Consider the following 16,096-nt stretch of genomic DNA (forward strand, 5'->3'; position numbering starts at 1 on the left):
CCTCAAAATTTTGCCTTGATTGTTACTCGTTTCTCAAGCTTTAATCCATTTGCATGAGCAAGACAAATAAAGTGGTGAGCTACTTGGCCAAGATCACAAAGTTGAGAGACTAGTTGAGTTCCATTGGGACAAAGATAGAAGACAAGGAGTTGGTTTCCATTGCCTTGAATGGCACTTTTACCACCATGGAGGCCATTTGTTTAGGATATCTATGCTCAAAATATGTTACCAGCCTTACAAATCTCTAGGATGACCTTGTGCAAGAAGTGATTAGGTTGTAATCTTTTTTTGTGCAGCAAGAGGAAGTACAACAGATTGCTCTAATTGGGAGGAGAAAGAAGGGTGGTAATAAAAGCTACAAGAAAGAAGGCTCAAGGACAAGGAAGGACTTGAGTAAGGTGGTATGTTTCCCATGTCACGAGATAGGACATTATCCAAGATGGTATTGAAGGAGGGGAAAGCCAAATACGTTGCCACTAGTATATTGTAGGTGTAGATGAGGATTCATCTCAGATAGAGCCCACCTTCTCCATTATATCTTGTTTATCTAATGTTGGATGGTATGTCGACAATGGAGAATCAAGATATATGACTTATGAAAAACCATTATTCACAGGGCATAGGTCCACTTGTTACTGTAGACCTCCCTTACCCTTAATATAAGAGGAAGGAGAGAACTATTATCATCATTAATCAATCACTCGTTTTTATTCTTCTTTACACTTGGGTTAGAGATGTAAGAGGAGAGCTACTCTCTCTCTCTCTCTCTCTCTCTCTCACACACACACACACACGCGTGTGTGTTCAATCTTCTTTGTACTTTATCTTTGTCTTAAGGCACTAGGGTTTCTTGGATTCTTGAAGTCTAGGGCTAGAGTTTGATCCCTAAGGAGGCACTAGAGGTGATACACCCTAAGTTGCACTTCTTGAGAAGGAAGAAAGGAGGAGACGCATTGCATGAGGCCAAGGAGGACTTCTAGTGGTGATTCTAGCTTGTTGGAATATCTTTGATGGAGCCATGGTTTTCTTGGTTTTTCCTAGCCAGGGTTTTGGAGAGCTTGGAGGGTTGTACTAGCTTGTGATAAGCTGAGAGTATGTAGCTAAACATCATCTCATACATATGCACAAATTTTTCAACTATTCAAAGTTGGTTATGAAATTACCTAGCACAATTTGCTTTTCATGGGATAAAATATCTCAAAAAGAATTACAGTTGCACATATTTTTGAATTATTTTATAATAAGTTCAAAGGCTAGGTAATCTAGGAGTAAGAGGTCAAATTTGGCCTATCTCGGGGTGGTTGGGAGGAATGATTGGGATCCTCCCCATCCAGGTTCAATTCCCATAAGAGACACGATAAGCTTTGATGTAATGGATTTAGGCCCTATTGTCGAGAATGAATAGTCCATCAAGGACCAGAACATGTATATTCCTCATATGGAATATAAAAGTATTTTCCACATGGAAAAAAAAATTCTAGGAGTAAAAGCTTTTCATCCTCTGTGCCTTGTATTTTACAGATTGTACATGTTCTTTCTTCCCAAGGGGTTTTGGGTTGTGTCCACCCTCCAGTTTCAACGTGTAGGTTGTTTGAATTTGTCCTAATTTTTGCAATGTTGCTCTTTATTGTCCGGCTTGTTACTTCAGTTGCGTAGTTCTAGTTCTCTAGGTTAGAGTTGATCATTTATTTCAAGTAAAGAAATTTTTTCTTGCATTTTGTATTGCCTTATATTCAATCTCTTTCCTTTGATAAAGTTTGTTATATAATCCTTGACGTTATATATGTCTTTGATCTAAATATATAAGAACCAAACCCATACTCCTCTATGTACTTATTTTAAAGAATAACAGGTAATTTAAAGATCAAAACAGAGGTATTTTAGATAAGTTATACTTGTAAGTTTGGGTAATTCCTTCCCCATTTCAAAAGGGTAAAGGATTATTTCCTGTATCTCTCCTAGAGGACTAACAGTATCGTTGAAGGAAGTAGTGCAACAACAGCAATTACAGATCTCTGATATGGAATAAGAACCTATATGTGACAATAAGCTGACCACGTATATAGAAAGACATAAACATGTTGTAATATCATTAAGCCTTGAATACATCATTTAGAGTTTTGTCTCCTATTCAATATCAATACTTGCTTAGGAATGATTCTACAGACAAAAGGCATTGACAAAAAACAAGGTTGTTATTTATCTTTGCAATCAGGGAGACCATTAAAGACCATGAGAAAGTGTAGTGATCCAAAATGGATCCTAGAAAACCCTCTAAGTCTTCAAAGTCTTCTAAAAATCAAAACTATTGCAAAAGAAGAACTTTTAGAAATGGCAGATAACACTATCGGGAGTGAAAAACACAAGGAAACAGCGGAAATAGAGCCTATCGGAGGTCAAAACAACTTTGCACAGGAGACGTCGGATCTGGCCGATCAACGGTCCAGATCCGATCGGCATATCGCAATCGGCGGTGACAGGCGGAGGTTATCAGAGGCGGCCATATGACAGTTGCGATAGCGATCAGCACAAGTCAACGAGGACCGTCGATCAAGCGCGCAGATCGACGGCCCAGGTTAACTCGCGATATCGCATCAGCAAAATACAAAGGAGCGGGGCCGATATACTTGCGACTGCGATAGCCGGACCTGATAGGATTATGGATGAAAGTTGATAATATTTCAAGTCTAGTAAAAGGGTTTTTTCAATGTATTTCGTATTTTCGTAAATAAACGAAAAACAAAGGAAATGCGAATAAAGCGATGAATCTGGACCCGAAAGGGATATACATGCAGATATATATGTTTTGAGTTCCGTAATGAGCAGGATTTCGAGCAGGCCTTAGGCGGTAAGTGGTATTGGACAGGCTCCGCTTGATCCCATCCACTGGCCAACACGTGGCGTGAGAAAACCGCCTTTTTAGGCAGGTAATCTCCGTATGCCTTCGCCGCCTGAAATGAATCTCAATCGTTGGATCAAGATCACTCAGATCAACAGTGGATATGCGATAGCAATATAAAACCGGACCCGATGGAACTTATAGATGCAAATGTATAACATTTCAAGTCCGCCATAAAGCCTTTTTGCAATATTTTCAATGTTTTAATGTATTTTTCAAATACAAAGGGAAACCACGAAACGAGCATTTGCGACATGCGATAGCGATTTAAAGGTGGACCCGATGGAATATAGGGCGGAATTCATAATATTTGAAGTCCGATAAACAGTGATTTGGTGGATTTTTCCTGTGTTTTACAGTGTTTCTCTGTGTAAACAGAGAACACTATTTTTGGGGATTTCAAAGGCCCGATGGTCCCTTCCGTTGCAGAACAGGTGGCCACCTTCCCTAAAGATGTTATGCCATGATTGCTAATGCTCAGAAGGGGATTCAAGCGGACAGAGGTTGGGAGCCAGAGAGCCCGAGAAGAGGAAACGAACAGACAGCGCCAATTGGCTTAAAAGCCACAGAAGACAGCAGATAGAGACAGGCAATGCTGAGACAGAGGGAAAACAGAGACAGAGAGTGAAAGAAAGAGTCTGTGTACTCAGAGAGGCTTGAGGGATTCAAGCAAACTCCTATTGTTTTGTATTTGTGTGTTGAGACTCAATTTGAGCTCACACTTTGTAAAACTCTACTCTTGAAGACATAATAAAGAGGACACCACTAAAGGTTGGACCAGAAGACGTAGCCCAAGAGTTTTGGGTGAACTCCATATTAAATTTGTTGTGTTATGTGTGTTGTCTATTATGTTTCTCTAACTGCTCAATTGTCTATATTATTCGCAATCTTATCGATCCGTTGCACTAAGTAATATAGGCAAATCCATGCACATGAGTCTGTAATACCTTAAAAGTAATCTAAGATCTTATTTTCAGATCAAGTGGTATTAGAGCTTTAGGTTTGCTAAGGTTAGACAAGCTTGTGCTGGATTGTTGAATGCTAACTAGGTCAAAGCTCAAACTAGGAGAAGGAGAGCTTGTTGAGACTAATCCAGAGATTGGAAGAGTCTACGCTCAGAGGAGAATGGCCGGAGAAGTCCCATTGGAATCAGAATCTCAGTTCATGGACAGTTTCATGACCATGAGAGCCATGGTGGAAGAAATGTATCGGGAATTTAAGAAGGATCGAGGTGAAAGCACCTCAACACCCGAACAAGGCAAAGGAGTAGAGGAACCTCTTCTATTTGCCCATTCAGAAGGCAAAGGGAAAGGGGAAGAGCCTCCTCCATCAACTCCTCCTTCTAGCCCTGAAAAGAAAAAGAAGAAAACATCTTTGATTAAATTAGATGTAAAATTTGATTTGCCAATCTATGATGGAGAATTAAATGCAGAAAAGCTAGATAACTGGATTAGACAGATTGATGTGTATTGCAGGGTGCAGAACATTGATTCAGAAAGGAGTAAAATTCAGTTGGCTAGCCTTCGCCTTGGAGGAACTGCCCTAGTGTGGTGGGAAGGCAGGACGCAAGCTGATTTGAAGAAGCATGGTAAAATTCTTTCTACCTGGAATGAATTTGTTTCTGCCATTAAAAAACAGTTCTATCCTCTAGCTTATATGCAACAAGCGATGATGAGTTGGCAAACTCTTCGCCAATTAAAGGGCCAAAGTGTACAAAGCTATACTCAAGAATTTAGAAAAAGAGCTTTAATTCTAGGCATTTCTCTAGACTCACCTGAAACTTTGTTAAGTATATAGGTGGTCTGCATAGCTATTTGATACACACCATTCTCATGTTTAATCCCACTAGCATAGATGAGGTATCCGTTCAGGCTACACATCTAGAGGCTAGAGGCAAGAATGTGAACCCAGAGATTGGGGGATCATCAAAACCCACTACAAGCAAGAACAAGGAAAAGAAGAAGCAGAAATGGAAAGAGAGGAAGGCAAACGTTGTACAGAAAGACAAACCTTCATGCACTCACTGCAAGAAGAATGGACATGATGATGCACATTGCTGGTCTTTGCATCTGGAGCTGAAACCCAAAAAGTTTGATGGCAAGAAGAATAACACTGTTGCTGCTATTCAGAAAGATTTGGGGTTAGACTCAGGTGATGAAACAACAGTCACAGCCACAGGCATAAAAGGTAAAAATTCTGAAGCATCTACTAGTAATTATGCACAATCTATTGATAATGAAGAAAATGAGAGGAAAAGACATGAGCTTTTTCATATTAAAGTTATTTCCAAGCATCAAAAGATTGATACTTTATTTGATAGTGGATCACAAGTAAACTTGATTTCTGAAACAATTGTAAAGAAGTTTGGATTACTAACCACACCTCACAAGAAGCCATATCCATTAGGTTGGGTATGTGATAAAGCAAAGCTACAAGTGACTAGACAATGTAAACTTAGGTTTGCATTTGGGTCAACATTTGTAGACGAGGTTGAGTTAAATATATTTCCCTTGGATATATGTGGTATTGTTTTAGGAAGTCCTTACTTGTATGATAGAAAAAGCATTTTCTATAGAGTTGAAAATAAGTATCAACTCACCAAAGATGGAATAGAATGTATTGCAAGAGCGCATAAACTCAAAAACAATTACACTCTCATAAACTCAGGGCAAATGAAAAGAATTGTAAATTCATGCAAGCAATATTTGCTAATGGTTGTAAAGGAAAAGAACCCTAACAAAACCAATGTATTTGAGTGTTGTGATGCTAAACAAAAAGCCGATTTAGAAAAAGTTGTTTCAGAATATGATATCTTATTTCAAGAACCTAAAGGTCTGCCACCCAAAAGGGAAATAGTACATGATATTCATTTGCAGCAAGATGCTCCATTGCCTAGCATCAGAATGTACAGGTTATCCACTTTAGAGAATGCAGAGATCAAGAAGCAGGTACAGGATCTGCTCGAGAAAGGGTTCATAAGACCATAGTTTTAAAACTCCGACTCGGCCGAGGATCAACTCCGACTCCGACTCCGAAACGGTAATGACTCGGCCCGCTCGATTTCAATGACTCGGTCGTTGTAAAAAATACATTAAATATTTATTTTTTATAAAAAAAACATAATTTTAAAGATTTTAAACATAATTTTAAAGATGTTCATTCATGTTTCCAAACACACAACATTATAATATAGATGGAAGACAACATATGATCAAAGTAGGCTCATGAACCAATCCATTATATCAAAATGGTACCCAATGGCAATACATAGTCAACTGTCATACATGATCAAAGACTCAAAACAAAAAACACATAACCAAGGAGGCTAGAAATGGCCTCTACAACAAAAGTAAACTGTGACCAGACTCCAGTACTAGTACTACAGCTACTGGCTAGTAGCTACTGCCAGAGGAGCCAAGATCATGTCGATCAATCTTTGGATCATCATCAGAGTCAGACAGGGGGCCCCATGGCTCCTCATCATCATCATCATCTCCAACTGCAGCTGTAGAAGTGGTACCACTAGCAGGCTGTGCAACTACAGCAGATGCAAGCTGAGATAGAGTAGATATGCGGCTGTGCTTCTGTCGTGGCTAAGCAGAGGAAGCACCTACAACTGGAGTCCTTGCTGGCTGTGAGACTGAGGATAGTGGATTGGGATCTGCATTCAACTGAACAGCATGTTCAAGTTCAACTGACGTCTCGATATCTAAATCTAAATCAAGATCCTCATTAGGATCAAACTCTGCTGGACGACTCTCCACTACCCAATCTGAGGTTGGATCAATGTCTTCCAACACAATGGGATCTGAAACAGGTCTTTTGTTCAGCAAATGGTTTCGTCTGAGCCGGAGGTTGTATTGGACATAAACTAGATCATTTAACCGTTTTTTATCCAAACGGTTTCTCTTCTTTGTGTTACTTGGGAGCAGGAGCGACATTTTTAGAAGCTCCTGGTTTGGGAGCGAATCCCAGAGGAGTTCGACAACCAATGTCACTAACATCAAGGTACATAGAGGGATTGGTGCTCTTGATTAAATACGAGTTCCATACCCTAATACATGACAAAATTCAATGGAAACATTGCAATCCTCCAATCTTGAAATCCTGAAAAACTGATAAGTCTGCTGGATTTTGAATGAAATCTAAAATTCTACTTTCTCCGTATGAAATCCAATGAGGCCGAAACCACTCTCAAACATCCTGGGTCATTTCATGGTAATGTTAAAAATTTAAGTAAAAGGATGAAAATGAAGATTAAGGAGAATGTCACTTTTACTTTAAGAATTTAACATTACCATGAAATTTGAATAGCATATCAATAGTAGAGAGCATTTGAGTGTGTTAAATAGGGTTTGGGAGGGGGAAATGGACCCCAAATAACATTTAGCTAATTCATGAAACACCTTGAAGTCCAAACCAATCAGCAAACCCCTTAAAATTTCATTAAAATAATGTTAAATCGTTGTTTTAGTGGGTTACGGGCCGCTGTTTGTTCGGCCGAGTCATGGCTGACTCGGCCAACCGAGCCGTTTTTTGTACCGAGTCACTCCGGAGGGCAATGGAACGGACCAACTCGGCCGTTTCCGTTTCGAAACGGCCGTTTTTTAAAACTATGCATAAGACCAAGCACATCACCGTGCGGATCTCCAATCGTGTTGGTGAGAAAGAAAGATGGTTCGTGGAGGATGTGCATTGATTACAGAGCACTGAATAAAATAACGATCAAGAATCGTTATCCTCTTCCTCGCATTGATGATCTATTAGATCAGTTGAAAGAGGCAGTTTACTTTTCCAAGTTGGACTTGCATAGTGGCTATCATCAGGTCAGAGTAGCAAAACAAGATGCATGGAAGACTGCTTTCAAAACAAAACAAGGGCTGTATGAATGGCTGGTTATGCCTTTTGGCTTAACTAATGCTTCTACCACTTTCATGAGAGTTATGGATGATGTACTCAGGTCTTTTATTGATGATTTTGTAATTGTATATTTAGATGACATTTTTGTTTTCAGTAAAACATGGGAAGAACATTTGAAGCATGTAAAGCAGACTTTAGATGTTTTGAAAATAGAAAATCTCTATGTGAAATTGTCAAAATGTGAATTCGACAAAACATCCTTAAATTATTTGGGTCATATTGTAGAGGGTGGTGAATTGAAGATAGATCCCTCTAAGGTCGAAGTCATTGTGAACTGACCTAAACCCAAATCTGCTACAGAACTTAGGAGTTTCCTAGGAGCAGCACAATATTGGAGAAAGTTTATTGCTAACTTTTCCTTGATTGCAGCTCCCTTACATGCTTTAACAGGATTGAATAAGGTGTTTCAGTGGGGAGGCAAACAGCAGAAAGCCTTCGACACCTTAAAAGAAAAAATTAGCACAGCACCAGTACTAGCACTGCCCAATCTTCAACGACTATTTGAGATTGAAACAGATGCCAGTGACTATGCCATGGGAACAGTGTTGATGCAACACGGTAAACCCATATGCTATCATTCTGAGACATTTAATTCTGCAGTAGTTAATTATCCCACATATGATAAAGAATTGTATGCATTAATACAGAGTGTGAAAAAGTGGAAACATTACTTAATGGGCAAAGAAACAATCATCCATACAGACCATCAACCACTTCAATATTTGCACTCACAAACTAAATTGCAGCAATCAAGACACTATAGGTGGATGGGTTTTCTACAGCAGTTTCATCTTGTCATCAGATATAAGAAGGGCATACACAATAAGGTTGCAAATATGTTATCCAGACCAATCATAAATGCATCTACTATACTTAAGCATAACTCAGTAATGCATGAAAGCTACATTGAACAATATGCTCAAGATATAGATTTTAAAGATGTATATGCAACTTTAAGTCATGGCAAACAAGTAGAAGAATTGGATTATTATGTTAAGGACCAACTCTTGTATCATTTGGGAAAGTTATGCATTCCACAAACTGAAAGAGTTAACATAATCCGAGAAGCACATACTTCTCTTATATCAGGTCATTTTGGTGTAAGTAAAACAGTTGCACAGCTGCAAAGGTTTTGTTATTGGCCAAGAATGCATGAAACAGTTTCTAGATATATTAAAGGGTGTACCATGTGTGCTAAAAGCAAGCCCAGCAATAGAAAATTAGGCTTGTACACTCCACTTCCAGTTCCTTCTCATCCTTGGGAAAGTGTTTCCATGGACTTTGTTGGGGGATTGCCAAAATCTAGAAAAGTTCATGATTATTTATATGTTATTGTGGACAAGTTCAGCAAAATGTGTATTTTAATACCTTGTAACAAGCAGATTACAGCTGAACAAACAGCGAAGTTGTTCTTTCAGCATATATGGGTTCATTTTGGGTTACCCACTTCTATTGTATCTGATCGAGATTCCTGATTTGTTGGGAAGTTTTGGTCAAGTCTATGGGAATTGATGGACATCAGACTGAAGAAGAGCACAGCCTTTCATCCACAAATAGATGGCCAAACAAAGGTGGTCAACAGGACAGTGACCCAATTGCTCAGGGGCTATTGCAGCAAGCATCCCAAGCTTTAGGATGAACATTTGTGTTATGTGCAACATGCTTACAATCGTGCTAAGCACTCTTCTACACAGAGATCTCCTTTTGAGACTTGTTTTGGTTTTACACCAAAGTCTCACTTGGATTTTGTCTTCGGAAAAGACATAGCAGTTGATGGACACAGTGATGTGGACAAAGCAACCAAGTTCATTGAACAGATCCAAGAAATTCACCAGGCAGCGCAGGAACAGTTGGAAAGAAGCTAGGCCAAGTACAAGGCAAGGCATGATAAGCATCAAATTGAGCATAGCTTCCAAGTTGGTGATCAAGTCTGGTTGTACATCAGCAAAGACAAAATGCAAGGTGAAGGTAAGAAGCTGAAGCCAATAAGGTATGGGCCTTTCAAGGTACTTGAGAAAATTGGTAAAAACGCTTTTCGCCTTGATTTGCCAACTTATATGCATATACATTCAGTCATTAATGTAGAGAACTTGAGACTGTTTGAACCTTCATTGGTTGAAGATCCCGAAGAGCAAAGTCAGTTGCCTTCTATTGATGATCTGTTGCCGGAATACCTCAATGAGTTACAGGAAGATACAGTTCTGGACAGGAAGGTGAGAACTACACGCAAAAGGAATGTTGAGTACCTCAGAATCAGACTCAAAGGTTCAAAACCAAGCAGTGCACAATGGATAGAGATTGGACAAGTGAGGAAGTTGTATCCTCACTTGATCGATGCTTGAAAACCAACTTTTGGTGGTCCAAAAGCTTTTTCAGTGGGAAGGCGTGATCCAAAATGGATCCTAGAAAACCCTCTAAGTCTTCAAAGTCTTCTAAAGATCAAAACTATCGCACAAGAAGAACTCTTAGAAATGGCAGATAACACTATCGGGAGTGAAAAACACAAGGAAACAGCAGAAATAGAGCCTATCAGAGGTCAAAACAACTTTGCACAGGAGCCGTTGGATCTGGCCGATCAACGGTCCAGATCCAATTGGCATATCGCAATCGGCGGTGACAGGCGGAGGTTATCGGAGGCGGCCATATGACAGTTGCGATAGCGATCAGCGCAAGTCAACGAGGACCGTCGATCAAGCGCACAGATCGACGACCCAGGTTAACTCGCGATATCGCATCGGCAGAATACAAAGGAGCGGGGCCGATATACTTGCGACTGCGATAGCCGGACCCGATAGGATTATGGATGAAAGTTGATAATATTTCAAGTCCGGTAAAAGGGTTTTTTCAATGTATTTCGTATTTTCATAAATAAACGAAAAACAAAGGAAATGCGAATAAAGCGATGAATCCGGACCCAAAAGGGATATACATGCAGATATATATGTTTTGAGTTCCATAATGAGCAGGATTTCGGGCGGGCCTTAGGCGGTAAGTGGTATTGGACGGGCTCCGCCCGATCCCATCCACTGGCTGACACGTGGCATGAGAAAACTGCCTTTTCGGGCGGGTAATCTCCGTACGCCTTCACCGCCTGAAATGAATCTCAACCGTTGGATCAAGATCACTCAGATCAACGGTGGATATGCAATAGCAATATAAAACCAGACCCGATGGAACTTATAGATACAAATGTATAACATTTCAAGTCCGCATAAAGCCTTTTTGCGATATTTTCAGTGTTTTAATGTATTTTTCAAATACAAAGGGAAACCACGGAACGGGCATTTGCGACATGCGATAGCGATTTAAAGGCGGACCCGATGGAATATAGGGCGGAATTCATAATATTTGAAGTCCGATAAACAGTGATTTGGCAGATTTTTCCCGTGTTTTACAATGTTTCTCTGTGTAAACAGAGAACACTATTTTTGGGGATTTCAAAGGCTCGATGGTCCCTTCCGTTGCAAAACAGGTGGCCACCTTCCCTAAAGACGTTATGCCATAATTGCTAACACTCAAAAGGGGATTCGAGCGGACAAAGGACGGGAGCCAGAGAGCCCGAGAAGAGGAAACGAACAGACAGCGCCAAATGGCTTAAAAGCCACAGAAGACAGAAGACAGAGATAGGCAATGCTGAGACAGAGGGAAAACAGAGACAGAGAGTGAAAGAAAGAGTCTGTGTACTCAGAGAGGCTTGAGGGATTCAAGCAAACTCCTGCTGTTTTGTATCTGTGTGTTGAGACTCAATTTGAGCTCACACTTTGTAAAACTCTGCTCTTGAAGACATAATAGAGAGGTCACCACTGAAGGTTGGACCAGGAGACGTAGCCCAAGAGTTTTGGGTGAACTCCATATTAAATTTGTTGTGTTATGTGTGTTGTCTATTATATTTCTCTAACTACTCAATTGTCTATATTATTCGCAACCTTATTGATCCGTTGCACTAAGTAATATAAGCAAATCCATGCACATGAGTCTGTAATACCTTAAAAGTAATCTAAGAACTTATTTTCAGATCATGTAGGACTACTCATCTGCTGCAATTTACGCAATTATGATTTTTCTTTGAGAAAAACAATAAGAGTTTGGTTTGTATGGAAATGTATTAATAGCACTTGACTTCTTACTAGTCTTACAATCTCTTGTTGAATATTGACATTTCAAATGCATGAATTTCATAATCTTCGGACTTTTTGGTTCATGTTTGATTTCTTCAACAGAATGTACACACGTTGAGATCTCATAAATAATAAAGAGACACAAAGGGTAGCATGGTATCTTAAACTCTTGGAATATCATAACTTCAAATCCCATTTGAAAGATGAAGTTAGTAGTAAGATTGAACAAATCCCATTTGAAAGATGAAGTTAATAGTAAGATTGAACAAATCCCTTTTGAAAGATGAAGTTAATAGTAAGACTGAAAGATAACAAAGAATTTAATATAGTTGATAGCTTCCAATTATCATATATATCAGATTGGTTGATTTCCAAATTTAATGTTTGTATTTTTTCATAAACAACAAATTCTCAAATGAAACATGAAGCATTTTTCATTTTCAAGTCAACGACTGTAATTGTGTATCATATGATTAGTACAACCTAAATCTAACAATGTAAAGCAACAATATTAAAGCTTAAAAAGATGGGGATAAAAGACATGATTTTAATCTAGCTTGCCGATCTTTGTTGATATGACTTGGTATAATTGCAAATGAATAGGTATCTGTATGGTTGCCTCCAATTACCATAATGATCCCATCATGGTATTAGGAAAAATCATCAGTTTGGGTTCGAAGCAAATAGATGCCATCCTTGAGGATAATAAGACCTTGGAAATAAATAATGTTCCATGTGTATGTTAAGAAAGTTTGTACCAGGTATGGTAAATAGAGGTCATCTAATGATATGATGCATACTAATAAGACTCGTGAGACTATTCAGGGTGTCCTTAACTTATACCTAAAATATAAGCCAAGTTTACTCAAGAAGTAAACACTGGATCAAACTTGGTCGAGTGCTACGACTGAATAAGTTTGGCCGGGGCTCTGCGAGTTTATCAAGACTCACCAACTTCAATACACTGACTCAGCTGGTGGCATATAAAATCTGAAAGTGACGAAAGAAACCCTCATTCTTCACCAATTATCATTACGTTTTAACCTTTTCCTTGGTCTCAGAAAATGTCGTATAAAGCCATATGCATGCATATTACAGCCAGATTCAGGCTATTTTCAAGGATTATCAATCGATGTAAAAGGGAAAAATGCTAGGAAGCTGATTATTTGGGAAAGAGCTTTTTTTCATGATTTACTCATGCCATAGTTCATCGTCCATGGTGTTTGAACTTTGAAGTTGACTCACCGTCTTAAATAAACTTTTCTACAATATCAAATAACTATTTAAACTTTGAAGTGTATGTAAACTTTCACGTTTGCTAGTTAATTTACATGCCGTTATATTCATTTTGATGTCTATGAAGAACATTGGTCGTGAAATAGAAAATCTTTCTTTTCTTGAGAATATTTTAAGTATTTTTCAGGTTTTTAATTTGCAGAGTTGCGTATTTCCCAAGTTCGAGCCAAACCCTTACTCCTCGTCTTGCCGAACCGATCCCAATACTGAATTGTGTGAGTTTGTAACAGTCATACAAGATAGATTAATTTCCAATGACTTTCTGCAACCACCGTCAGCTAACATTCCAACTGATATGATTCATCATATGTTATTAACTTATTTCACTTGATTTGAAATGCCTGCCTAAATAATGTGAATGCAAAGTTAGACAGCAACAATTTCCCAATATAAGAGAAGAGCATTGGGCAGGGTGAAAAAGAACAGAAACAAGTAACTCTTCAAAACAATATCATGTGAACAAACTAAGAAAAAAGTGTAAGCATCAAACAAACAGTGAAATGTATGCAGTACCTTGGCTGAAATTCCCAGACTTCAACTAGCTCATTTCCATGGCTGTCGTTCCAGCGCACTTTCCGTCTCCCGGTCAATTCTTGCTCTTGCTCTGTAATAGCAGAGGGCGCCCTGTTCCCCCCTCTACCTGAAAGCAAAGAGTCATTCAAATCCTTCTCTCTTCTGTCATCTACAACTTGTTGCGCCACTGTCGTTGTCCTGCTCAAATATTCTTGCCCAGGATGATGTTGTTGCTGCTGCTGTGAGCCCTGGGATATCAGTTGCTTGTTAGCATCAACACCATTATGAGAAATAACTACCTGCTTGTTTGCACAAATACCATTCACAGAGTGCTTGGATTCGTCTCTCAAGAAAGCGTTGTGGGCATCGAGAGTCCGAGGAGCCACTAAGGCCGCCACAGGTGCCATCTATTCATTCCTGTCGTTACTTCCTAATTTCATTCACCCGATGCAGCAGGGTACGAGTTCGAAACCTGCCGGGGAACAATAAACCAAAACATGTACCAATTCCTGAAAAATAAAGGCTACTGCATTCTCCTACCACACCCCAAATCCATTCATGCCCACAAACTGCTGATTTTGAATGCTAATGGAAGTCTCCTCCAAAATCCCAAGGGTCTCGCAGGCAATCCATTCCCCTCTCCTCCAAAATCTGTCAATAACGTCGAAATCAGTATATATTAACTGAAAATAAAATAATTTCACAAACCTGAAAGGATTCAACCTCCTTTCGATCTGCCATGTGGGTGTGGAACGAGCAATAATGATTAATTCCTACAGAATCATGTTGGGGAGCTAATTTACTACTATCATAAGAGACCATGGATTGGAATCAGTTACTTGAAATGACTGAAATTTACCTTAACATAACGACAGAAGGAGTCATCATATTGGTTCCATGCAAAGCTGGTACTGAAATTTACCTTAAAGAAATGGATTTGGGACAATTTTTTTACAACTCAACTGGATCTGGACCTAAGGCTCGCATGGCAATCACAAGTAATGAATCAATCATCATAATAATATGTATTTGTGCATGGGTATTTACCAACCTGAGTTTGGATTGGGTGGATCGATGCTGTCACTGGCCAACTACGCGGCACCAAACCCTCGCCGCCTCTTCTTCGACAGAATCGGGAAAACTCTCGAAGTTAACGAGGCAAGTCTCAATGTCCACACTCTGGTCGGTGCAAAAAGGGGTTTTTCCCCAAATTTATATGCAATTAATTTCAGTATCAAATATCTGTGTGAAGGAAGTGGGTGTTTTTTGGGATTCATTTTAACTGTGTGGGGAAGTTTATGTTTTGTGGATTTTTTGTTTTTTCTCACTGTGAATTCCAACATCGGTGGCAATTTCTAACTGGCCGTAGTTTACTCGGTGGTGAATATGTCCTGTTCGGATTGGAAATTGGCAAACAACATTATGATTGTGATCAGAATAGATTATAATTTTGACATTTTATATCTTTCAAATAATTCTAAAACAAATAGATTCCATATTTAAAGGAATGAAATTGAAATTTTAATTAACAAAATCACATATTCTCATTTTTAGTAAAGAAGGATGCCAATTAAAAATGATGAAAATCTTATTTAAACGAACATTTCAGTTAGCTTTAAACTATTTTTTCCTAAATCTTATTCTAGAAAATCGCTTAATTAATTGACTGACACACAAATTCATGAAATCATAACTCAAAGGAAATATTTAACACTCAAAAATACATCATAATTACCACTGAGAAGATTTTAACATTAAAACGAACAGTGTCATGAAATCGAATCAGCGATAAAAATATTTGATACGAGACATTGTTCTCCTTTTACCAGAACGAACACCTGTTATTGATTTTTTTGCCTTTTTGAACCAACCAATCCGGATTGAATACTTTAGTGATCAGTGGGCATAGTAATGGAATATGGGTTTATCCCATGAGCAGAGTACTTAAATTATATCTGGCCAAAAACCATACACAAGGGAATCTGATTTTATCCAACTAAGAAATTCATTTGCTCATTATGTGATGAGTGAAGAAAAATAAAACGCTGGGCTACAGATGGTATAGAGAATCTAGTGCATGTAGCAAGCAAGTATTTTTTTTTTTTGGGTGTAAAAAGGTTAATATTAAAATAAGGAACGTACAGTGAAAGGAGAAGTTCAATGATAACGATTTTATGGATAAGGAAATTTTGAGTTTTTAAATTAAAAAATAAATAATGAGCTGATATGGATAAGGAAATTTTGAGTTTTTAAATCAAAAAATGTTTTTAAATTAAAAAATAAATAATGAGTTTATATTTAAAAAGAAAAGATAAATTTGAATGAGAGTGTGTTAAAAGAGAGAATAATA

General features: G+C 38.6%; 1 protein-coding gene across 2 annotated transcripts in view; it reads right to left on the bottom strand.

Annotated features, from left to right (window-relative positions):
* The window catches only part of LOC149227710 (uncharacterized), a 71,923-nt gene extending 56,914 nt beyond the window's left edge, over positions 1 to 15,009 (bottom strand). Inside the window, exons 1-2 of one of the 2 annotated variants that reach the window (XM_089377891.1) lie at positions 14,798 to 15,009; positions 13,747 to 14,397 (exon numbers count right to left, since the gene is read on the bottom strand). In XM_089377891.1, the coding sequence (XP_089234017.1) occupies positions 13,747 to 14,153 (407 nt within the window). In that variant the 5' untranslated portion in view covers positions 14,154 to 14,397; positions 14,798 to 15,009. Of the gene's footprint in view, positions 1 to 13,746; positions 14,398 to 14,605; positions 14,752 to 14,797 lie in introns of those variants that run through there. The other variant, XM_089377892.1, reaches the window with a different exon arrangement.
* Positions 15,010 to 16,096: the final 1,087 nt, after the last annotated feature.

The sequence above is a fragment of the Pinus tabuliformis genome, chromosome J, assembly GCF_031772625.1.
Source record: "Pinus tabuliformis cultivar Carrire ecotype Pingquan chromosome J, CPIR1, whole genome shotgun sequence".
Taxonomy (NCBI): Eukaryota; Viridiplantae; Streptophyta; class Pinopsida; order Pinales; family Pinaceae; genus Pinus; species Pinus tabuliformis.